General features: G+C 49.8%; 1 protein-coding gene and 1 long non-coding RNA gene across 2 annotated transcripts in view; one reads left to right on the top strand and one right to left on the bottom strand.

Annotated features, from left to right (window-relative positions):
* Nucleotides 1-13775: 13775 nt before the first annotated feature.
* Nucleotides 13776-20060, bottom strand: Spon2 (spondin 2). The gene is made up of 6 exons (XM_050141385.1): nucleotides 19813-20060; nucleotides 19067-19286; nucleotides 18437-18660; nucleotides 18174-18365; nucleotides 17444-17618; nucleotides 13776-14487 (listed from the first exon to the last, which is right to left on the bottom strand). The coding sequence occupies exons 2-6, from the start codon at nucleotides 19281-19283 to the stop codon at nucleotides 14303-14305; spliced, it is 993 nt and encodes a 330-aa protein (XP_049997342.1). The 5' UTR covers nucleotides 19284-19286; nucleotides 19813-20060; the 3' UTR covers nucleotides 13776-14302.
* Nucleotides 20061-20785: 725 nt separating this feature from the next.
* The window catches only part of LOC126500828 (uncharacterized), a 9901-nt gene continuing 5674 nt past the window's right edge, over nucleotides 20786-25012 (top strand). Inside the window, exon 1 of the long non-coding RNA XR_007591449.1 lies at nucleotides 20786-21228. This is a non-coding gene — a long non-coding RNA (uncharacterized lncRNA). The remainder of the gene's footprint in view (nucleotides 21229-25012) is intronic.

Here is a 25012-nt window from a genome sequence, read left to right as displayed (position 1 = left end):
GATCTCCACCCTCTGGAAACTGAAGTTCCCTTTGGGGACACTAGAGGGAGCGTCTCCCTGTATAAGAAGCCTGCAGCCCACACTTGTCCTGGCCTGCAGTACATGGTGTTCAAACTCAGGAAGGTTTTTCACAGTGCTGGCTTCCCTCCATCCTTCCATTTGTTAACCACACATGTGATATGTGTTCCACACTCTTTAGAAGAGCCCATCTCAGTCTGGCGGCAGTGGTGCACACTTTTAATCCCAGCACTCGAGAGGCAGAGGCAAGCAGATCTCTGAGTTTGAGGCCAGCCTGGGATACAGAGAAAGTTCCAGGACAGCCAGGGCTACAGAGAGAAACCCTGTCCTGAAAAATAAACAAAGAAAAACAATAAACGAACAGAAACAAAAGAAGAGGAGGAGTTCATCTCAACAAGATCTTTTTAAAGTATTATTGATAATTCTGGACAAGACGGAGTAACTCCCTCCACCCTACTCTTCTCATGAGTTACAACTAAACCCTAGCTTAAGCTAGCTTGTTAAAACTAAAAGGTATAATGCAGCTATCAGAAAACCAAAAGGTAAAGAAAGAAGGTAAAGTGCTCAGAACCTCAGGACTTGACACAGCGCAAACGGGATGACCTGCTTGATTTCCCTGTCTTATAGATTCTAGTCTGGACACAAGGAAACTTCGTAATTGACAGGGATGGAGAGAGGAGTGTCTCTGAAGAGTGAAACCCCTTTGGTGCTCCATGTCCTGATCCAGATGAACCCTCTGGAAGAAACTGCATCCCTCCCACTGGATGCTTCAGCTGTGGAGAGGATGGGTGCAGCCCTGTAGAGATGCCTGCCCCACGCTGAATGAACAACAGAGGGCGCCTTCCTCTGCACTCGGAACTGGGAGGATTTCTGATGAGAGTGGAGGAAATGATCCAAGCTGGGTGTTAGGTCACAGGTCATCACGGGCATCTGCTAGAGCAGCCATACATCAAACTAGGGTGTACATTCCGAACCCAAATGGTTAAACAGGAACCAGAGTCACAGCATAATACTTTAAATGCCCAAGCTGACCAGGAGAATCTCAACCTGAATGAGAAAGGACAGTTACCCAACACCAGCACCAAAAAGACACTGTTATTGGAACAACACGCCAAGATGTTAAAGCTGCTGCCGTGGTTGCTTTAAACATCAGTGTGGACACTCATGAAGTAAATGACTAAAAGGTAGCTATGGAAAGGACAAAATGAGGGAGACTGAGCAAAATGGCCCATATCTTTAATCCCAGCACTTGGGAGGCAGAAACAGGTAGATCTCTGATTTTGAAGCCAGCCTGGTCTACATAGTGCGTTCCAGGACAGCCAGAGCTGCATAGTGAGACCCTGTCTCAAAAAAAAAAAAAAAAAAAAAAAAAAAAAAAAAAAAAAAAAAAAAAAAAAAAACACAAAAACAAAAAACAAATATCTCCAATAGATTAGTGCCTTATTCAGTCATCACCAAAGAAGTTTCATCACCCAGCAGACAGTGCAAAGACCCACAGTCAGACATGACAGAGACAGACAGACAGACAGACACAGAGAGAGAGGTGGGGGGCTCTAAATGGGATGTCTCCATCAAATCCCTCCCATCAGAAATCAGGAAACCCAGTGCAAGAGGAGGTGGAAAGAGTGTAAGGGCCAGAGGGGATAAATAAAGGGCACCAGGAGAACAAGGCCCTGGAAATCATCTGGATAGGGCTCATGTGAACTCACAGAGACTGGGGCAGCATGCACAGGGCCCACATGGTCCTCTCTATATGTATTCTAGCTCTCAGCTTAGTAATTTTACAGGACTCCTGAGTGTGTGGATGAATGGGTTTCTGTTCCTTTTGCTTGCTCTTGGGGCTCTTTTTCTCCTGTTGAGTTGCCTGGTCCAGCTTCAGTGTGATAGTTTTTGCTTTGTCTTGTTATATTTTCTTTTGTCATGGTTGGTTGCTATCCCTTGGAAACCTGTTCTTTTCCAATAAGAGAAAGAAAGGGAGTGGAATCCGGGAGAGGGGGTGGGGAGGAACTGGGAGGAATAAAGTGAGGGGAAACTGTAAACAGGATATATTGTAGGAGAAAATAATTTGTTTTCAATAAAAATAAAAAGGAGGCTGCACAGTGGTGGTGCATGCCTTTTATCCCAGCACTCAGGAGGCAGAGGCAGGTGGATCTCTGTAAGTTCTAGGCCAGCCTGGTCTACAAGAGCTAGTTCCAGGACAGCTAGGGCTGTTACCCTGTCTGAAAAAAACAAAAAAAAAAAATTAAAAAATTAAATAAAGAACAAAATGAACACATTAGAAAAAGAAAACATAGTATTTAAATTTAGAAAAAAGACTTCACCCTACTGAGTAGACTCAGTGATGATGGGAAAGAACCAATGAAGAAAACTCGACAGTAAAAAAATGGTAATCACATCTGAACAATGGACAACAGTGTTTTACTAGGACCTCACGGATCATGGGATAATGATCAAAGGTTTAAAATTTGTGGAGTCCCAGGGGAAAAGAAAAAGAATGTAAATCCATGGGAGAAATGGAGGAAATAATTACTAAAACCTCCTCGAATTTTGTAAGAGATTACAGATTCAAGAAGCTTGGGAAACCGAAGTAGGATAAACTCTAAGACATCCATCTCCATGAGCAATACAACCAATGGCCAAAGCTAGGACCAGGAACTATCTGGGACGGGGTGGGAGAGAAGGAGTGAAGGAGTTCGTGACTAACAGGGAGTCAGGGATGAGGAATGATGCCAGGAGCACACACCAGCAGGTGGAGACACCAGGAGCAGAGACACCAGCAGGTGGAGGCACACCAGGAGCACAGACACCAGCAGGTGGAGACACCAGCGGCAGACACTAGCAGGTGGAGGCACACCAGGAGCACAGACACTAGCAGGTGGAGACACCAGGAGCACACACCAGCAGGTGGAGACACCAGGAGCATAGACACCAGCAGGTGGAGACACCAGGAGCAGACACCAGCAGGTGGAGGCACACCAGGAGCAGACACCAGCAGGTCGAGACACCAGGAGCACACACCAGCAGGTCGAGACACACCAGGAGCACACACCAGCAGGTCAAGACACACCAGGAGCACACACCAGCAGGTGGAGACACACCAGGAGCACAGACACCAGCAGGTGGAGGCACACCAGGAGCAGACACCAGCAGGTGGAGGCACACCAGGAGCACAGACACCAGCAGGTGGAGGCACACCAGGAGCAGACACCAGCAGGTGGAGGCACCAGGAACAGACACACCAGCAGGTGGAAGCACACCAGGAGTGCATACCAGCAGGTCGAGACACACCAGGAACAGACACCAGCAAGTGGAGGCACCAGGAGCACACACCAGCAGGTGAAGGCACATGCTTCAACACTGAAAGAAAGCAACTAGAATCCTACACACAACAAAATATTCTCAAGGATACTCTCAGATCAATGGAAATTAAGATTAAGAAACTCAAGGACACTTGGGTTAAAAGAATTCTTATATGTTTGCTTGTGAGTCTAGCCTTTAATGGCTGAGTCATCCCTCCAGCCCAGGTTAAAAGAATTCTTAGCCAGGCATGGTCATGCCTTTCATCCCAGGACTCACTGCATTGCTTTGGCTGGTCTGGAACTCACTATGTAGATGAGGTCAGCCTCATAGAGACCCACCTGCCTCTGCCTTCCCAGTGCTGTGTCTACAACCATGCCCACAATTGTCCACTTTTTAAAGTGGCTGATGGTTGAAAGCAAAAATTCAAACATTGCTGTGCCTTTCTGTGTCTAAGGAGAAAATATTTTAAATAATTCAAGATGGTATTATAGGTAAGATTTGATGTTCCTCTTAAAATTATAAGATATTCATACTAGGGGATATTAATGAACAATAAAACTATAGAAAGATATAGTGGAACGCATTCTATATAAAGCAAAGTAAAATATAAAATGTTTGGGCAACCCACAAGTGGACAGGGAATGGAAAACAGAGACAAAAAAGAATGAAAAGAAAATAATAAAATAGCAGTCATAACGTCTGCTATTAATAACTACAAGGTATGTAACAGGGGCTAGACAGAGACTGTCAGAATGGGCTTCAGTGACATAGCTATAATGTAGACTATGGACAAATCATTTAGAGCGCAGGGCTGTCAGGGGTTAAGAAGTAAAAGACAGGCTATTCGGGCAGGAGGTTAAAAAAGCTTGAATGGCTCAGATAAAGCAGACATCAGAGCGGAACGTTACTGGGGATAAGCAACCCACAGAGAGCTGGAGAGACATAAGATCACCGAATGATGACTGCCTCCAAACACATGGGGTACCGTGACCGAATCCAGAAAGAACTGGGCAAACTGAGACTTCCACCCCTCTCTCATTGCTTCTGTTAACTGGACAGAAAGCCACCAAGAACAGGAACCTGCAGCAGCAACAGGCCCTCGTGACCTTTGGAGGTCACTGTGTGAGCAAAGAGCAGAGCATGCATGTCTTCTCAACGCATGGCCAACACTGACCTTTCAGGCAGCAGGGCCAAAGGTGACAAGCCACTTTGCCAAGGCAGCTGACTGCTTCTAGAGAAGAGCTCACGATGACTGAGGAAGGCCGCTTTCCACATCACCTAGAGGTCTGTGTGCACCTGCCGTTCTCAGAAACTTCTGGTTCTAGTTCTGTCTTTCCTTCTGAGCCCCTTCCAGAGCTCACTGTGTATGGAATTGGGGGATTTATTTCATCAAGCCCCTGTGGCTCACCCTTCTGGCTGCCACTTGTGTGGGTGGTTGGAGTACCACTGTTCTGTCGTGGCCACGCCTTACCTTTGTAAGATCTGCTCATTCTCATTCCCACAGCTACACACGTGGAGTTGTTTGTGCCAGCATGGTTGCCTTCGTGAGTGCCTCTTGGGAACAGTGTATGCATTAATCTATGTTCTCTGAAGTGCCTGAGAGCAGGAGACATCTTATTCCCCTTTATTCTAACCTCCAGGCTTGTAATAAGCCTGAAGCAGTGCTTTGCTATATGGTATATAGAGCAGGCTTGGCTATACGGTAGATAGAGCTGGCTTGGCTATATGATAGATAGAGTAGGCTTGGCTATATGATAGATAAAGCAGGCTTGGCTATATGATAGAGTAGGCTTGGCTATGTGGTAGATAGGCAGGCTTGGCTATGTGGTAGAGCAAGCTTGGCTATATGATAGAAAGAGCAGGACTTGCTAGTGGTAGGTGGAGCAGGGCTATAGGGTAGATAGAGCAGACATGGCTATGTGGTAGAGATTCGGTGAATATCTGAGTTGAGTGTAAGTATGTCCTAAAGCATATTCTCGGTGACTGATTCTGAGCTGACAAATGCCAGTTTGGTCCTCCTGTTAAAATGCCACTGTTCTTGGGATATCACGTTATCTGCTTGGTTCTGTCCAGATTCTTCTGGCCCTAAGCACGTGCCACTCCACTTCTGTCCTTGGGCAGGCTAGGGTAACAGGGGGCAGTGCCGTACCCCGTGCGGCCAGCAGATGTCAGGAGAGATGCATTGCCTATGGGAGGAGGATGCCATGGAGCAAGGTCTGCACAGTGAACTCCTTGGGACAGAAGCTTCCACACCGGTCACCTGTGGACATGGTGCCTTGCCACTGTGCTCACACCATAGCGAGGGGTTCAAAACCCATGGAGTAAAAGACACATTCTCCCCCAAACCCTCACACTCTTTTCTGGTCCTTTCACCCCTTTTCCTCCTATTGGGTTGCCCCACCCAGCCTTAACAGAAGTCTCACTGCAGCTTGATATAGCATGACTGGTTGATACTCATGGTCGACATCCAAAGCCTGCCCTTTTTTCAAGAGAAATAGCAGAGGAGGAATGGATTGGAGGGCGGGGAGGGAGGGAAGGAAAGGGAGGGACTGGGAGGAGGAGGAAACTGCAGTGGGCATGTAAAAACAAAGATAGATAGATAGATAGATAGATAGATAGATAGATAGATAGATAGATAGATAGATAGATAGATAGATAGATAGATAGATAGATAGATGATAGATAGATGATAGATAGATAGATAGATAGATAGATGAGAAAGAGAGAGAGAGAGAGAGAGAGAGAGAGAGAGAGAGAGAGAGAGAGAGAGAGAGAGAGAGCTTACCAGGCCAGAGGAGTTGCAAACACAGCTTCCTTCCCCGTTCCTCTACTCTCCCCTCAGACTTAATCATCAACAATATCAACAATGCCTTCACCATTTTTTAAGGGACATTGCAAGTCAAATGAACAGAAACAAGATTACATACACAGAATGCATCTCTTGCAGGTGTTTCCAGGCAAGGGTTTCTTCGCTGAACTTGGCTGCAAGACCTATACGGTCTCCCCTCAGCTTCCAGCAGCAGCATGGTTCGTGCTTCTCAGACATCTCTTCACTAAGAGAGGGTTAAGGCTGAAGACACACCCACTTCTCTGTCAGGCTTAGAGTAGGAACTCTGAAGCCGAGTTAGCAAGGTAGAGACAAAGTCCAGGAGGTGAAAGCCAGCCTTGACAGATCACCTGCAGCAGGCCAGGGACATGCCAGGGGCTTTCCTGCCCAGGGCCACTTTGTCTGCTTCTAACCAAGATGGCTCAGAGTCACCAGCTAGCAGACAATCAAAGTGACTTTAAAGTATTTTCTGTCTCTAAAGTGGTAGTTTTTACAGGTCCCTTAAAGTCCATGTTCAGTCCTACTGAGAAAGCATATCTTGATGACCGGCTCTGAGGTCATCTCCTGAACTTTCTAGAAGGACGTATTTCACCAGAGTCCATGCACAGTTTATATGTGCCCTTGTTGTACCTATGGGTACAGATCTTTTGTTGTTGTTGCTTTGTTTTGTTTTGCTGTTTTTGTTTGTTTTCCAGAGACAAGGTTCTTTGTGTAACAGCTCTGGCTGTCCTGGAACTCACTCTGTAGACCAGGCTGGCCTTGAACTCACAGTGGTCCACCTGCCTCTGACTCTTGGATGATGGAATTAAAGGTATGATCACTACTGCCTGGCAATTCCAGACCTTTTTAAGCATGTGTTTACATCTTACTAGTAACTTCAGGATAGGAGCATATTAGTGACGTGTGCACTGTGGGAAGCCAAGGCATGCCACAGGCTCTGCGGGTTCTTCAACTCAGTGGATGTGAGAACACAGAACCTTTGCTGATGACAGGTCACACAGGCATGCCTGACTGGCTCCAGGGAACCTGGTGAATCTGTCCCAATGGGTTCCCACAGCAAACGAAACAAAAATGGGCATACAAAAAATGTTTTCATTAAAGGAATTTTTTTTTTTGGTTTTTCGAGACAGGGTTTCTCTGTGGTTTTGGAGCCTGGCCTGGAACTAGCTCTTGTAGACCAGGCTGGTCTTGAACTCACAGAGATCCACCTGCCTCTGCCTCCCGAGTGCTGGGATTAAAGGCGTGCGCCACCACCGCCCGGCTTAAAGGGATGTTTAAAATGAAATGCTGGGAAATATATTTTATAGGATATGAGTAATTGTCTGGCATATCCAGAAAGGCAGTGGTTATTAAAGCCAGGAGGCTCTGGTGGTCTTCAGCAGCTGGATTGCGGGGTACCTGTGTGGCTCCCCACGTTCACCCTCCACTGGGCACTCTGGGCTCTTTAGTCTCATCAGTTTGGACAATTCTTTGCATGTCACTGCTGTTGCCTTCTCTACCTTGTCTCTCCGTGTAGGCCTCAAGCGAGTGTGTTCATCTGCCTGGCTCCTCTGTGCCCCTCACTCTGACTCTTCGCTCCTGCTTCTGTTGAGGCCTCTTCCAGCTTGGCTATCCAGTCTCCTTTACTAGGCCCTTCTTGCTGCCTTCTATTGAATCCACTACGTGAGTTCTGAGTTCCAGACAGAGTAGTTCCCAGCTCTTATGGGTATTTATATGTGTGCTTATATTAAAGATTTTCCAGTAGTTAAAATTCTCCTTATGTTCATGTTTCCCTGCTTTCTTTCAATGGTTAAAATTCTTTAAGTCCCTTTCTACCTTGTCTGTAGATCTTTCTCCAGTGTCTTTTAGTCTTTGGGATCTTGTAATTTGACATTTTTCTAAGCATGCCTCACAACTTATGAGCTGACATGTTTCAAAGTCTCCTGAAGTTAACCCTGAGTTAGCTAAAGTGTGAAACAGAGGGGCTATGGGACAACACCCCAGGGCCTCTCCTCATGTGGCTGTCAGAGCACTGTGCAGCCGCACTGGTCTGGTCTATTCAGCCACTCCAGGGGCCCAGTGACTCTTCAGCAGGTCACAAATGTGGGCGGCAGGCAGGACGGACAGACCACATCCCTCTTATTCCTCCATAGCTCCTTGACATCCAAGTTGGAAAACTCATGAGTTACTAGGAAACTGGTCAGCGTGCCAGGATTTCTCCAGGTATCCAGATGTTCACCTGCTCAGAGCACACCGGGCAGACACCGGCAGACCCTGGCATCGCCTGTGTGCTAGGCCCAGCCTCATAATCCAAAGGAGTAGGCGCTGCCACATCATCTCCGTTGTCTCTACTCCAGAGAAGAGGGAGGTGACGGGCTCCTTGGTAGGTAGCGGGGCTGAGATCTGGAACCAGGGCATTGTTCAAACTCCCTGACCGAAAGCACAACTTCTTCCCTGGGTAACAGACACGGGGAAACCGAACTACACAGATTCCCTCTGTCCTGTTCCTTCCCTTTCTGCTGGCTCCAAGCTCTGCCTCACTCCACCTCTGTTCTCTGCCTCCAAGCTTGCTGCATATACTTAATATTTTTCAAACCAGATTATTATTCTTGGAAATAGAACACTGAATAATGGTCATGATGAGCTGAAAGAATTTAATATCAATCAATAAAAGACAGAGAGTATGAAAATGCATAATCAGTTTTGTGAAGAATGACGCTCCATTTAAATTCTATTTTCTCCTTGTATTCAAATCAGAAAATTTGGTGTTGATTCCGACTACATGTTGGAAGACTTGTCAGAGTTTCTATATGGTGTGAAAACTGCAGGACGCTTGTGTCTTTCTCAGAAGCAAAGCGAGGCTCACCTGTGTAGAAAAGCGCTTGCATCTGAGAGCACACAGAAATCAGTGTGATGACAGGGTGGTTGGCAGAGTCAGGTCCTGGGAGGCATGCCTCCCTTGGGGTACTTCCTCCCCCCAGGTGCTGCGGGTTCCAGGAAGCTGCATGCGTGTAGACTCGAGTCGTGTGCCCTGCTTTACAGGCCAGGCCAGAATTCCCCACGTACGTTCTGTGTATTCACCCACAATTAGTATGCTAAGTGACATCAGAGGTTTCTCCACTTGAGGAGATCTGACAGCCCAGAAAACAAATCACGCTTGGATTCAAAGGTGTCAGAAGTAGGCTCCCTGTATTATGAATTATATAATTCACCCTCAAGGCAATTTTCATGTCAGTTTTTCATAACTCGATAAACTATCACAGGAGAAACCATTAAGCGTTAGACCTACTGCTGAATAATACAGACTTCGGGAGATTAGCATGATGCCATAAAATGACCCGTGTCTCAGCCTTGAGCAGAAGAATCCGTCTTACCCACCTGCTATCAGCATGTCCCTTGGAATGTCGCCTCTTACTCTCTCCAGCATGGAAATAAAAAGCGGCTGTAACTAAACCAAAACGTACACGTGTCTGCATGTCCACCCCTATAGCCCTAGCCACTCCTGGTGGTCCTTTCCTTGAAATGGAGCAGTTACAAGGGCTGGCTTGTTAGGCGTTTGCATTGCAATGGGTAACTTTGTCAGATTGATGTTTGTAAGTAGCGACATACGGTGCCTGCGCTCAGGCAGATAATAGATGTAAGCCCCAGTGAACCAGACAAAAAGGTGTTTGTGCCTTGGGGCCTTTTCAGGGATGATGGTGTAGGAGTTCCTTGCAGCAAGCCGGCTTTTGAAGATGCTGAGGTGTGCTGAGAGAGGGACGGTTATTGTCAGGCCTGTCGGCTGAAGGAAGCTGGGGCACACCATTTACGAGGATTCTATGCTGCAGTCCAGAGCCGCCCTCAGTGGCCATCCTGAAGTCTCCTGGTTGTCCCCACCGCATGGCGGGAGGTGGAGGAGGAATGAGAGGAAGGAAGAAAGAAAGGGAGATTGGTGTGGGATGTGGGAAGAGGACTTAGAAGTGTGGATAGAGGAAGCAGCAATTGTTTCTGGGACTAGGGGTGTCTGAGAAACGTGGTAGCTTGGCAGTGTCCTGGGGCCTTCTAGTCACCAGGGCTCCTAGTTTTACTCCTCTGCACTGAGAAGTGGGAAGAGCCTGGGTTTTTAGTTTGGGTTTGGTTTTGGGTTTTTTGTTTGTTTGTTTGTTTGTTTGGTTGGTTTGTTGGTTTGGTTTTGTTGTTGTTGTTGTTGTTGTGTTTTATTGAGACAGGGTCTTTCTACGCATCCCTGACTACCTGTTCTAGAACTCACTATGTAGACCAGGTTGGACTAGAATTCATAGACATCTGCCTGCCTCTACCTCCCAGGAGCCACCATGCCCAGAAAAAGTATGGACTTTAACTGAGTGCTTGCCTTGAGAAGACTCATAAGACAGTGATGTTTTATGTCTTCCTCCTCCTCCTGCTCCTCCTCCTCCTGCTCCTCCTCTTTCTCTTGCTCCTTCTCCTCCTTCTCCCCCTCCTCCTCCTCTTCTTCTTTAAATGGATCTTGCTGGAGAGGCCAGACTGGCCACCAACTTCCTATGTAACCCAAATTGGTTTCAACCTTGTGATTCTCCTACCTCAGCCTACTAAATACTGGGGCTATGGATGTCCACCACTATACCTGGCTTTTTAAAGCCATTTATTTTAGAACATTTGTAGACTCTCAGAAGTTGTAATAATAGTAAAAGAAATTGACAGAGATCGTTCTGAGACAGAGCAGAGGAACTCACTCACATCTGCTGGGTCAGGAGTTAAGCACTATTAACTATGGTTAAATACTGTTGCATGCTGCTTACTGCTGTTGGAGTTATTCTATGTTAAACTTCTACAAAGTCTTTGCTGTGAATGACCTTTAGTGCCTTCCGCCAAGGATGAAAACTGTCCAGAGGGGTGAGTGGCTCTTTCCTATGCCAGGCAGCCTTGGGAGGGAACCGTCAGACAGGCAGCCCTTTCACAGGCAGCAGCTAGACTGCCCTCAAAGTAGCCAAGCTGCTTTGGACACTTTGAAGTCACTCTGAGGACCCCAGCAGCTACAGAAGACCACTATAGCCAGGACACACCCCTGCGCTCCCTCTGGTACTGAAACACTGGGTTTCTCCTGATGGACCTTTCCTTGCCTCCTTTTGATCTTATCTGTAGACTGAGATGAGCTGAGAACTCAAAGAGGAAGTGGGACTGAGCAGTAGCAATACTGAAGATGGCAGCTGTGGGCTGACTCCACCAAGGCAGGGACAATAATAACAATAGCAATGAGATGGCAGATGGAGAATTCTAGAGAGGAGGGGGAGAAAATAGAAACCGGAGACAGTAAAAGATGGCGGTAGAGCAGAAGGGAGCAGCACCTGAAGAAAGGTGTTGGAAAAGGCTAGAGAAGAGAAACTAGAGGCCCCGGTGGCTAGATGGGGCCCAGCCTTGGAGCCAAGTTTCTAAACACCCTAGTTCCACAAATTCTATTATTAGCTGCTGTCAAGTGTGGAAAGCCCCAATGGTTGAAGCCTAAGAAACTGTAACGTTAGTTACTCAGGGGTTTTAACTCTTGGGGCTATAGTCTGAGGGGTCCAGAACCCACTGCCCACTACCATCTACTGCTGGTTACAGTACCTGCCAAATTGAAACGTTACTTGGGTTAAAACCCAGAGTAATAAGTGTGTAGAGCCTAGAGCACAAGTCCCCTAGCTCTCAGGACTTGGAACTGTCAGCCTCTGGACTTGCCGAGCCAGGTGCTAGGTCCTAGACATTGAAAATCCAAGACAGCTACCACCGAAGCACTTCTCTTCTCCTGTGTGTAGCTTACATTTAGGTGGAGCTAGAGGACCCCAGCCAGTTGGCTGGCTGGATACAACTCCGTGGGTGTGTCACAGAGGCTCCGAGTATATGCCCTGGGGAGAGCGTAATTAGCTGAATACGGACGTTGTGTTGATTTCTCCAGTTTTTATACACACCCTTGTTTCATTTTGTTTTGTTTTAAAGTAATGGGCATTGAATCCATGACCTCACACGTTTGCACTTGCCATAGAGCTATGTCCTAGTACTGAAGACATGGTTTCTGGAGACTCCACAGCAGCTCATGGTTTTGTGGATCTGGTCTCATAACTGTCATAATTTTGCTGGAGCACCGAGTCCATCTGCTGGGGTTTAAATAGAGCATACATCTCTGTGGTCTTCCTTTGGCTTCTGAGCTCCTGGTGTGATACACCCTACTGATACCCTGGGACTGCATTCCAACCCTAGTGTCTCCTGGGTCTGTTCTTATGGTTTGTCGATACCATGGCCAAAGGCAGTCTTGGGTTGGTGACCATATGCATGTTCCTGGGGACATATCCAGTACAGCCTCCAGGCAGTCTTAGGCTCCTCTCCAAAGTTCCTCTGGTGTTACCCTCCAGGGAACATGAGAGAAAACCTTTTTTCCCTTTCTTCCTTTCTTTCTTTCTTCCTTCCTTTCTTTTTTCTTTCTTCCTTCCTTTTCTTTTCTTTCTTTCGTCTTTTTTTAATTTGAGTCAAGATCTCACTCTAGCCTACTATGTAGCCCAGGCTATCCTCAAATTCATGGCAGTCCTCCTGTCTTAGCCTCTTAAATGCTTAAGGAAAGCTTTCAATGAAGGTTTCTCAGATCTCCATAACAATCTCCAGACTTGTGACCCTATGATCTTGGTTTATGTTCAAGAATTTTCAATGAGAATTAGATACCTAATGGTAGGCAGTGGCCTGGCGTCTGACCCTGGAAGCATCAGGGGCAAAGATCTCTGCCAGTCAGAAGAGTAGTCTCCCAAGGTCCCTGTGAAGCAAGAAAGACATGTTCTTCACATCCAAGCTGAGGGATAGGGCTAGGAGGATATTCCCAGAGTGCCCCTAACTTGGGGTCAGATGCTTAGGCGACTTCAGAATTCAGTGGCCGGAGAAGGAGTAGGCAATCCTGACCCAGAAGAAAGGCCCTGGCAGACCACATTGAGCCCTCAAAGCTGTTTCAGTTTTTGCCTGGGATGTCGACAAAGCTCATGTGTTGAGGCTGGTTCCTTAGAGTGACGCTGAGAAGTAGCGTCTGTTGGGAGTCCCTAGGTCACTGGGAAGCGTCCCTAGGAGGCAACAAGACCTTAGTACCACCCCTTCCTTCTCTCATGCCAGTCACAAGGCACAGGTCTGCTGTGCCCTCCTTGTCATGATGTGCTAACCTCATCTTGGGCCCTAAACAGTAGATCTGCAGGACAATGCACAGACATGCTCAAAACTGAGACAGAACTGTCCTTTCCTGTCTCTAGGTTGGTTGTCTCAGACAGGTTGTCACAATGACAGAAAGCTGACACGGACATAGATGAGGGTAGGGCGCCCACACTCAGGTTCCCGAGAGGCCCCTGTTCATGCTCTGTGGGAAGGAGCAGAGCGAGGGCCCCTGTGGTTGTGACAGATCTCTAGGCGCTGCTCTGAACGTCCCCACTATGTCATGCTGTCTTTGTGTGGTGGTCTGGAATGTGTGAGCACTGTTTTCATGCCGCTTTGTCTGGCAGCTGAATCCTTAGCACAGATCCCATGAGTCTGTCTCTTCCTCTCCGGTCCAGGACCCACTTTGCAGCCATGATGTCACTGTGGGTTCTTGTGAATGTGTGACTTCTACTTGTACATACCCATGGGCACCTCTGCTGCAGGGTGACCAGGAAAGGTAGAACACACCCTCTGGCATTTATCAGAAACACAACCTTTATTCAAATGCAAAGGGATTGGTGACAGAAGAGGACCAAGTTCCCCAAACTGCCCCCTTCATCTGTTTCTCCTGTGGCCACTCCTCTTTGAAGCTGCATTGTTGGCCTCCAGGAGCAGGTGCAGTGGTGGCAGTGGGCCTGAGGTATCTGACCGCAGTGTGGTTGTAGGGCTCACAGGCTTACCGCATCCTCTGCCTGTTTTCGGCGTGCCTGCTGTCTGCGTCGACGGCAGCCTCTCACCGCAGTGATAAGTTACATGGGACATTGTGGAGAACAGACCATGAGCCTCAGGGACCACACGGTGGGAGAAGCAGCCTGTCTCTTACCTGCCACTGAGAACCTCTGTGTCCAGAGCATTCATCAGCCCAACCATGGTGGGAAATGGTGCAAAACTGCCCAAGCTCCTCTCCCTGTCTGCATGTGCCTCCCGGGAACATTTTGTGGCCCGGATCTGAGTCCAAGACTTGAGAGGACCCTAAGGGCTGGTTACTGGAGTCTGGGTTTAGACACAGTTATCAGGGGTACACTCAGCCTTTTCTTCAAGCTCAGGGCAGGGGGTCCCATTGTTAGCAGGTTGAACACGGATGTAACGAGTTCTGCTCTTGGCTCCCAACTTTCCACATGGTCCTCCACACAGTCCCCAGGATGACCAGAGGGAAACCTCACAGTCCAGCGGTGTCTCTGGAACTTGACAAAGCCCAGGGGAGACCCAATGAGTACTATACAAGGAGATACTTTGAAAAAGAACAAGAGATTTTCCCCCTATGTGCGTCAACCCCAGGAGACTGCTCCAAAGTCGGAACAAAACACTTGCTTTTCTCCGGAGTGTAGAGCAAGACGCATGATGGGTATCACGGATATACACTCAAACAAGAACCAGATGACTGGCTGGACCTGTTCCTCTCCAGACATAAGCTTCAGGAAACCTTGGCTAACTTGTGACAGCAAGGGTCGTGGGATCTTACCCGCTATGGAAGAGGCATTACAACAGCAGGGACCTCTCTGAGGGGAGGTGACTCTCTGGCCCCAGTGACCTTCATAACCGACATTTCTGAAGTCCTACAGATGCCAGAAAGCCCTTTGGGTTGTGGAATCTTACTCCCCACACACACCCAGGAAGCTCAAACATTTTCAGTAGTGTTCCTTTTGATTATGTCTCCTCTGCCGCTATCATATTCACAAATTTAAAAATAATCAGTTTGGGGTTATGTGGCTAAACAACCTGGTAATTTCCATTTTCCAGAGCAAAATGCAATTGCCCGTATATCCACCATATGCTAAGCCAGCCAGCCAGTCAGCAGAGAACAATCATCTACAGGAGACCAAGAGACCAGGAGAGCAGCCACGGCCACCAGTGTCATGAGAGGACAGTGTGGGGCTGGCAGCAGTAGTCAGGCTAAGGCTCCCAGGGAAGGACCCCGTTTTTTATGAGTCCTTGTGCTGCTGCGATCAATGTGTAGAGCTCCCAGAAACAAGTCAGATGTTGGAAGAATTCAGAAAGGAACAAAAAGAGATTGGGGATGTCAGATACAGTACCCAGAATATTCTAGAAAATTCAGTAGGCCACTCCTGAAATAGCCCTCTCCTCGGAGGAAAAGGTGAGACAGGGCCTACAAAAACCCTTTGGAAAGATGAACAGACCCAGTTTTTGCCTAGAACCTTGCCTGAGAGCGAGGGTTCCAGGCAGCCAGCCTTGATGCACTACCTGAGCCCCCATCTTCCCGGTATAGCTAGATGCCTGAACGCTTGCAGCAGCCCTGGTCTGCAGGGAGAGCTTCCCAAATGGAGCTCTTGGACCCTGCAGATTCCTGAGGGGAGCAGACCCAGGATGACCCGTGTGTGGCCGAAAGTGGGAGAGGTGCAGACATGGGCCTAGTGCGAGCTTCCTGGATATACTCATCCCAGACAAGGTCTGGTGTCTGCTGCTGAGGAGCCCAGATTAGCAAGGGAAACTCATGTGGGCCGCCAGGTATTCTGCCCCTACTCCACTGACAGGCTGGCAGTCACGAAGGCATGAGAGAATTAGGTAGAAGAGGTGGGCAGATGTGAGAAGCCCTAGCTACAGCAATGGCTTTTCATGACGGGGAACACCTTGGGACAATTTGCCACATTGTGTTCCTCAGATGTACTGGGTATGGAAGTGCTCAGCTGGCTCCTATGCCACCCAGTGGTAACTATGGGTAGGCTTGCTGAAGTTCCCTGTCACCAGAGATGTGGTCCTCAGCCAGAGTGGAGGGCAGCATCCATTCCCACCCTCTCCTCTCCACGCCGTCCCCACCTACTGTCCTTGCCTGCCCTTCCTTTGCCGTGGCCCCTGCACTCCCAGCATGCTACCTTCTCAGACCCGATCAGGTGGCTAAGTGCCCCAATGATGAGTCAAAAGGACCCCTCCAGTGGCCTGCCTGCAAATGACTCTTCCCGTGATACCGCACTGTGTCTGCCCAGGTGACGCCATTGTCCAGCATTTACAGGGCTGTCCTTTAGGAATGGTGGTGGGAGATACACACTTCAAATTCCTGCGCTACATAGCCCATCAACAAGCTCATCCTTCTGCCTGAGGCTGGCCTGGCCAATGCATCAGGGCAGAGACCATCCCAAGTGGCCAGAGAAAATGAGTTGGCAGCTGAGCCTCCTCCAGCTCCTGCCAACAGGAGAAATGGCTTTGAAGTTTGGCAGGTCTTGGCTGATTCCTGCTCCTTAAGAAAATAAGTTATGGCCATCTGGAGGGGTGCTTGCCCATCCTGGGGCCTGCCAACACATGAGAGGCTCTCTGCTCTTCCAGTGTGAGGGACTGGGGAAATACAGCCTCAAACGGCCAGGTCACTCTCTGCGGCCTCACACAAGGGCTGCTGGAGGCTGCGGTGCAGTGAGCAAACTGTGATTCTCACTCTCAGTGCCCAGCTCCCTCGGCTCCAGCTGAGGCCCTTGAGGGATGAAAGCCCAAGGTGCCTATTAGAGGACTCTCCGGACTCTCAAATCATTTGTGGAAAGAGGAGAACCCTGGACTGGCCCTAGAGAATTGGGAACTCTGCACTGGCCACAGCCAGGCAGGACCCAAGTCCCCAAGGGAATGTCATGAATGCCAGGCTTCCGCCAATGCCTTCCTCTCTTTTGGCTAACGGAGGAGGCCGAGGTGGGACCGCCATTATAGGCTGTGGCGTGCAGGCCACGGCTGCATTTCTGGTGCATGCTGCTTCCTAACTATATCTGGGGTCTTTCTCCGTTGTTCAGGGTCTTTCAAACAGTAGATATCATCAAAGTTTTACCTACGGTATTTGAATCCACCAAATCCTAAACCTTTAAAAATTAATACCATTTCCTAAAGAGTGACAAGACTTCCCCTTTGAAATTGCTCAGGCTCAAGTTTCCTGTGACCTTGGAGTCCTGGGAGAGTCTGTGAACTCAGAATCTATGCTAAAGACGAGGGCTAGCCTAGGGCAGAAGGAACTCACCTGTTGTACCTTATTTTGGGCTTTAGGACCTAGTGTATGACCTTGGACAAAGTATACCCTACAGGCTCAGGGGCACAAGTTGTGGCTTCTCGCCCCAATTGAGCCAGTGGTGACATGGAGTAATGAGCTCCAGCACGCTTTCCCAGCCTGTCTACCTGGGGTTAACAGAAAACGGGAAACATGGAAATTACCTGAGAGGCTGTCGACAATTTCATTGCCCCTGCTGGCCAGGTCCAGGGAAGGTGGGGCAAAGGCCCTGGGACTCTGTCGTAGCCGCACGAAGGTCACTTTGGCAATGGGAGGCAAGGACTTCAGGCGTGGGTAGTAGAATGAGTTTGCTGGGTGACTGGGTGATGAGGATGTTATCTGGGTGACAGAGGAGGAGAAGCTGCCACAAGGGTCTGGGAGGCCCACTTTCGAGTGTCTGTTTGAGTCAGTACCCAGCATCAAGCAGGACAGTGCCAGAAAACACTCCCAACTTGGGTGTCATCTGAATGGCTCTTAAGCCCAGCAGAGCTGGAGGTGCCCACGTGGCCTCTTGCCATTCCTTCTGTCTCCCGGAGACAACACTGTGGCTCCACTGAGACACCTGTCTATAGAGAGTGCCTGCTGATGCACCAGGCAGGACGACATACGCCTCCTCACTGGAAAGGAAGGGCCGTGCAGGCCCCGGCATCTGGTTCTTTTCTCTATAATACTGCCAGATCCCAGGCAGACCAGCACCCCACTCTCAACCAGCAGACGCCAGAAACAGGATTATTCTCCAAGGAGAAGCCAAAGTCTGGGATGCCCAGAGGTCCCCCTGAAACAGCCTGCCCTCACAAATTTTCTCAACCACACCGACCACCTTCTTTGTCCCACTATGGCGTGGGGAATGGCTATACAGCCTGTGCCATGGGGCAAGGACTGTGGACTACTTACCTCTGTCACTGTGTCCTGTGGGATGGTGGCAAAGTTGGGGGAGGAGAAGGTGAAACCGCTGTCCGTTCCTGCATCGTGAGGATAAAGATCGAGGACCACCTGCTCCTTCCAGCGGCCCCCCTCACACAGGTCCAGACTGTCGACGCCCACAAACCAGTCAGGGCTGGGGACAATGCGTACCACGAAGGACACCTGGATGGGAGCGGAAGGCTCAGCAGCTGCAGCCCCAGGGCACACCCTCTCCTGGACCAGCAGAGACTTACCAGCGAGTGCCTGGGGTGCACCTCTAGCTCTGCAGAGGTCTGCCCAGTTCCGCTGGGGACCGCGGGAGCAGAGAACACGGCATGCACACTCTGGAGCTTCTCTCCGGCAGCTTCAATCTCTTTCATCAGTGCCCAGGCCTCACCACGCTCTGCAAATTCCCTCAGCCCGTTGCTGACATATTCGTTCTTCCTCCACATGCTGTAGTCAGAGCTGTGAGCTGCCCCTGTGCAAAGACCTGACTGCATGAGTAGCCAGCTGGGATGAGTAGCATCCCTGGGGGAGCTACAGACTTCAATGCCACGGGGCTGACCACAGTGGACACCATGTCTCCCCCATGTCAGCTCCCCAGATGAATGACAAGGAGCCACATCCACCCCTAACACAGAGAGAGAATATTGTCCTTTATACTTAAGTAGTTAGGACACACCTGGCTGGGTGACCGGTGTCCCATCAGCCTTCCTGTGACCACTGTGCCCTCTGCCAGCCACTAGTATGGTGGGTAATTAGCAAGTGTCTTTTGTGTTGGAAGTTTCTTAGTTGAGAATGACCTGTGCTGTGTGCTGTGAAGTGGGCAGCCAGCAGGCACTGTAGCCTCCTGGATGGGGCAGAAGGAGGAAAGGTGCCCTTACCCAGCAGGGAGGACCACTGTGCAGGGGGCCGGAACAGAGGATACTGTTTGGGGAAGGCTGTCTGGCTCCACTTGCCGGTGAAAGTGATGCTGTATCTAGCCAGGGGCCGGGCTGTGCAGACCGATTCTCCCCCCAGCGGCTGGCCTGTGGCGGAGCCTAGCATGGCCAGGAGGAAGGCCCAAAGAGCTCTGCCCAGGGAAACACTCCCGTTTTCCATCACCTACAGCAGGGGGAGAGAGAAGTGTTGGCACCTTTAGTCCCAAGAAGGCCCCTGCCCAACCAGCCCCAGAAGAGAACAGAAGGAACTTCCAGATTGGTGAGACACCATAAACACATGCCTAGATCCCCAAAATGTTCCTGCAAGAGTTTCCCCGATTCTATCCAGTAAAGAGAAGGGTGCCAGGTTATGGGGTACGTGGTTAGTTTCACTGCCGGTCTACAAAATCCTGAGGGTAACGTGCAGACTCACAGCCTCCAGGGCCGTAGCCCAAGGCACAGAAAGAACTTAAACAGGCTTACAGCTATCGCTGCCGAGTGCAGCACACAGGAGCCGCACACTCCTGACTGCTGCACACTGTGTCTCCACCACCGTGAAGTGTGCCTAGCACATACACTTCATGTACTAGCTATGCACGAGACTAGACCAGAAAAGCCCAGGTCATGCCCATCTCCCAGGGGAGTCTGGAGTGTCACAGATTCCTGCTCCTGGAGCCCCAGGCCTCTTTGGATGTGTACACAGCACTCACCTGGCAGGAGCAGTGGGGCAGCCTGCTGGACTGTCAGCTGTAGGACAGAGCCCCTGAGATCCTATTTATGCCCAAGGTTAGGAGTGCCTCTGGCCAATAAAGAGGTCCCAGCTCTTCCTGTCTTCTGCCTCAGTGCCGGGCCCCCAGAAAGTGACAGCGGGGGGACTCGAGACAAGAGATGTTTCTGCCTGAGTGCTGCAGGGCTTTTCTCCTCAACCCTCCCACAAGTTCTGACAGCCTTGACCTGCTCCAGGCTGAGCTCACTCTCCGCCCCCTCCGGCTAGCTGCTGCCCTGCCGCACCCCTTTCTTTGTCTTCAGCTCTTTCTCCGCCCTCCTCTCTCCTCCCTCCTCCTCTGGGTTGTAGTTGCATGGAGCTCTGTATTCAAGGATAGGAATCTGGGGCCAGAGACCACACTGGGGCCTGTCAGAACTTTGCCACAGATGCTACCAGAATATGGCCCACACTTTCCACTTGGAGAGTGTGTGTGTGTTGGGGGGGTTGCTAAGGAGCCCCGGGTCTACCAGCTCAGGCTTTAGGACTCTGGGTTTCAGCCAGCCAGTCACCTCTTTCTCATCAGAGTCTGAGCTATACAACATAAAGGCTCCCACGCCAACCAAATCGGAACAGCTCAGGCTGTCAAGGCCCCCTTGTTGGTGTGCTTTCCCCTGGCCTCCAGGCCACTGTCCCTCCTTTGGCCAGGTTAGTATATTCTGGGGTTTACTGCAGCTCAGTGTCAGGAAAATACTTTCAAAACTACCATGGAGCCAGGAACTAAGGAGAGAGAGGAACGGAGACATCTTACTCAGCCTCTGCCGGGTCCCCCAGACACACCAGAATATCCAGAGAGCTGATCCAAACACATTCTGGGTTTTGGAACAAGTTAATGTTTGACCGTCAGACAGACAGTAAGAGAGAATAAATAGAATCAATGAGGCTAGAATGCAAACAAAGCAAATGACTTCACCCTCATTGCAAATAAATAACACAGCCACAGAGCCGTAACTGTGAATACAGCATTTAGACTGCAGGCCTAGAGGCCAAAGACAAACCGCTCCAGCGCTTCTCAAGCCTCCTCGGTGTGTTGGCACTGGCTTCCAGGCTTGAACGTCCACCAAGTCACCTAAGGCTTCTGTCTGTGCGCTTATCAAGTCATGGCAAGTGCAAGGAAAACCTAACTCACTGAAAATAGCAAAGCCGTTCTATGCTAACAGAAACTGCACAATGTCTTAAGCTGAGCAGATATATTTTACAAATTGATTAGAAATGTGTGACTCAGCAGCAGCACAAATTCCCGAGAGGAGATGGTTGATCGCTGTCTCTACTACAGCTCACTCACTGAAGGTGCAGTCAGCGACGCCGTGAAGACATCCAGCCTGAGTGGACAGCAGGACCAGGACTCTCTTCCCCTTCTCAGGTAAAGGTTCCCTAAGGCAATGTGGAAAATCCCACTGTCCCTTGACAGAAAACAGACAGAGACAGACAGATGCTCTTATGAGATGAACTTGACTTTATGGACCCTGAAGGATCTTTTTCACCTTTGATTCAGAGGTCTCCGTCCCCCTAACTTCCCTTGTGTTCTGGAACTATCTATGGACCATGCTTGTCACAGGATCCAGGTTTCTCACTTCTAACACAAGTTCCAGGAACTGCAGGGTCCAGGACGCTCACAGTGTTGCTGGAGGAGGGGGCTTCCGGGGCCAGGACACTCACAGTGTTGCTGGAGGAGGGGGCTGCAGGGGCCAGGACACTCACAGTGTTGCTGGAGGAGGGGGCTGCAGGGGCCAGGACACTCACAGTGTTGCTGGAGGAGGGGGCTTCCGGGGCCAGGACACTCACAGTGTTGCTGGAGGGAGGTTGCAGGGGCCAGGACGCTTGTGCTTTTTAAGCAGGTGGATGGAGTATGTTCATAAAGATAACCATACCCATTCCTCTTGAGTGTGTGTGTGGAGTCCTTGGGAGCAACTACAGTCTGTACCTAGAGCTAGCCAGGCCAGTCTCCACTAACAGGAGCTTAGGCTCCTAGGAAGAGGATAGGAAATGACTCCTGCCCAGCCAGGAGTCACTGTGGGTTACTTCAGTCCAGCCCCTGCCCCTTGTCCCATGCCCCATGCCCAGCTGGAGGCCCTAAGGCTCACTCCATTTCACCTGAAAAGACAGTAGCTAAGGGCCCCAGCCCAGAGCAGCAGGGGGCTCCTTTCCCTCCAGTCATGAAGTCTGTGTGACTTGGGGATTCACTGGTTTGGGCAATGGGAATGGGCCAAAGCCAGTTGCCTCCAAGCAGAGTTGCACCTGCCTAGCCAGGGCTGTCCTAGGAAGGCCGGGCAGGAGGACAGCCAAGCAAGAACTCCCTTCAGTGGTAGTAGTATCCCCTTGGGGAGGAAAAAAGCCTTAGAAGTTTTATGGACATGATGGAACATGGGAAGGATTCTGCTATGGCATAACAACGGCTCTTTCAGGGCCTACCAACACCCCTCCCTAGGTGTGGCACAGGCCCCTAGGCCTGACCTAGGCAGAGACATGCTCCCAAGCCACATCTGCTGACTCAAGCTTGGAATCCCCACCCACAGGGTAGCTGTCTCCTGCAGTGCACACAGGCTTCAAGCCTGTCTGGCTGCCAGGTACCTCTGCTGTGAATTAAAAAGTCACCCTCAGACACCACACATGCCAGCCCCCACAGACTCACAGTCTGCTCACTGGCTCCAGCCAGGGCCATGATCTGTGCTCTATATACATAATCTTTCTAGAGGCTGCCTCCACCCTTAGGCAGTGTCCCCAGAATGGGGCCACCGGACTGGCTCTCTCGCGAGCTCCCCTTCCCCTTTCTGCTAGACACTGAGCATTCCCAGAACTGGGTCTTTGCTTGCAACCCCTCTACCTAAAGAAAACTCCTCCATCTGGCTTCACACCCTCCAGGTTTCAGGGAAAGCCTTGCAGCCATCCCAGCCCAGAGGATACTGTGTTCAGGCACACTAGCCTTTTAGCTCACTTTATGGCTTTACTTTTCATCTTCTGCAGAGGGGGACATCCATCCCAGCCTTGTGAGCAGCCTGAGTTCTGCTGCAGGGTGTTAAGGGCTCACAGAGGCAGTGGCAGGCTGAGCAGACTCTGGACTAGGCTTCTGGGCACAACTCCTAGAGCTATGCAGGCAGCTGGGCAGCAAAGTTAGCTGCTGGCCCAACCAGCGCAGGAACTTGTCCCACAGGGCAAGGCTGCCAAACTGCCTCCCTCTCTCCGTGCCTCCCTCTCTCCTTCCCTGGCTCCCACACCACTATTCTAGGTCAGATTTCAAATAGCACCTCTGACCCAGGGTCTGAACTAATCCAGTAACCAAGTCCTGAGTTCAGCCTTGTGGCCTTTGCTCTCTCTCTCTCTCTCTCTCTTGGAAAACACCTAAGAAAAAAGCAAGATCGCAAAGCCACAACACCCATCCCTATCTGCTCGTCTTCGTCTCTGAACTAGTGCAAGCAGGACCACATCCAGCTGCTTCTGTGTGTGTGTGTGTGTGTGTGTGTGTGTGTGTGTGTGTGTGTGTGTGAGCACCTCAGCTATGCAGTCCCCGAAGGAGTGCATGCCCTTCCGAATCACACAGCAACTCTTCCCCTCCTGTAGGACGCCAGGCCAGACCTGGCACATGGCAGATCTGGAGAGGACCTGCTGATGCTGTGTGACTCTAATGCAGACTTCCCTCCCCGCTGGGCAACAGCTGGCCTTCTTTACGTGTGAACCTGGGGCAGTGGAATGGCTGCTAAAGCTGGTGACCCGAGTTCAACCCCTAAACCCATGTAAAGGCGAAAGAAGAGAACCATTTCACTAAATGCTTCTCATGAGACCCCCCCCCCCCCCACACACACACACACATTGGTAGAAAACGAAATAACTTAAATGTGGCTCTGGCCATCTCGAGTAACGTTCGCCACAGTGTCTCTACACATGTGACGTGAGATGCCAGGGTCTCAGAGAGAGAAAAAAGGAGAGAGAGAGAATGCCTGAGAACTCTCTCTCAAAGCAACAAGAAAACTGAGAAGGATGTCTGGACAGGGCCAGCACTTGGTGTATAGACTGATGGTGTGACTCTTCGTGGCATGGTTAAGGGAAGGTATGAGGGGGAGAACAGCCAGAGGCATCTGGAAGAGTCCAGAGCAGAGGGAGAAAGAAGAAGACTGAACATGGACAGCAGACTGGACCTGACCAGGGCTCTCTGCGAGAGAAGGGAGAATAACAGGGGCTAGAGAACAGAGAGAGCACAGTGAACGAGGCAGGAGAGAGAAAGAGGAGCATAGCGACACTTGCAGGGTTATAAGGAGAAAGAGGACCCCAAGAGCTGGATGGAGTTCAAGGTAGGGGAGGAGGTGAGGACAGGCGAGGAGGTGAGGACATGGACTTTGAAAAGTATAGCAGGTAATTCTGATACTGAGTGAGCCGAGACGCTAGCATGGGCTTTGATGTGCTGATAGGCACCACAGGTAGCCACGTGTCCCTTCAGTCTTACCTCTGGCAGAAGGGACACATAGAGGAGAACTAGCTTTACACACCCCCGAGTAATGCTGTCTTTTATCTAGATGCCAGAAATCCTCCTATAGCCTAGGTTGAACTCATTTCTGGGAATTTGAACTGCCTTTTAGAGTTTGGGGAATTGTGTTTCCTTTGGACCCATCACGTAGGAGGCCAAAGCAGGTGGATCTCTGTGAGTTGAGATACATAGCAAGCTCCAGGCTGTCCAGGACTACACCAAGAATCTGTTTTAAAATTTAAAAAAGGGGGGGGGGGGAGAAATGTCTGGATAGGGCTTTTGATACTCTGGGAATTAACCTAAGGATTGAAACAGTAAATGGGAAGTTATTTTGTCAAGAAAACAGGGAAGGTGGTAAACTACTTCAGATCTAAACTTCTCTCCATTAATAGTGACACTGTAGTCTCAAAGCCTTTCAAAGCCTCATGGATAGCATGAGACATGGGACTAGAGCCCTCTCAGAACCTCATTTCCAGAAAGTTCTCTTGATCTCCCCTCTCTGGTAGCTCCCTGGAAGATCCTCTTGGGAAGCTGTTTTTATTTGACTTGATTTTGAGCCTTTCTCCAGAGGTTATTGTTGAAAACAACTACAGGCAATGGTGGAGGCAATTGCCCAAGGGCTGGTTAAAAGTCAAGGCCAAAAAAAAAAAAAAAAAAAAAAAAAAAAAAAAAAAAAAAAGAAAGAAAA

This window comes from Alexandromys fortis, unplaced genomic scaffold, assembly GCF_014885135.2.
Source record: "Alexandromys fortis isolate MF-2015 unplaced genomic scaffold, M_Fortis_MF-2015_v1.1 scaffold_7, whole genome shotgun sequence".
Classification (NCBI taxonomy): domain Eukaryota; kingdom Metazoa; phylum Chordata; class Mammalia; order Rodentia; family Cricetidae; genus Alexandromys; species Alexandromys fortis.
This window is presented reverse-complemented; position numbering and strand designations above follow the sequence as displayed.

Bases quoted from the DNA above. Each gene is read 5' to 3' on its own strand.
- Spon2 (XM_050141385.1), bottom strand. From the start codon at position 19,283: ATGGAAAACGGGAGTGTTTCCCTGGGCAGAGCTCTTTGGGCCTTCCTC. The intron at 18,366-18,436 runs GTAAGTCTCTGC...GCTCCCATCCAG, and splicing joins TGCACCCCAGGCACTCGCTG to GTGTCCTTCGTGGTACGCAT. The intron at 14,488-17,443 runs GTAATTTCCATG...GGCTTTGTCAAG, and splicing joins AATTGTCGACAGCCTCTCAG to TTCCAGAGACACCGCTGGAC.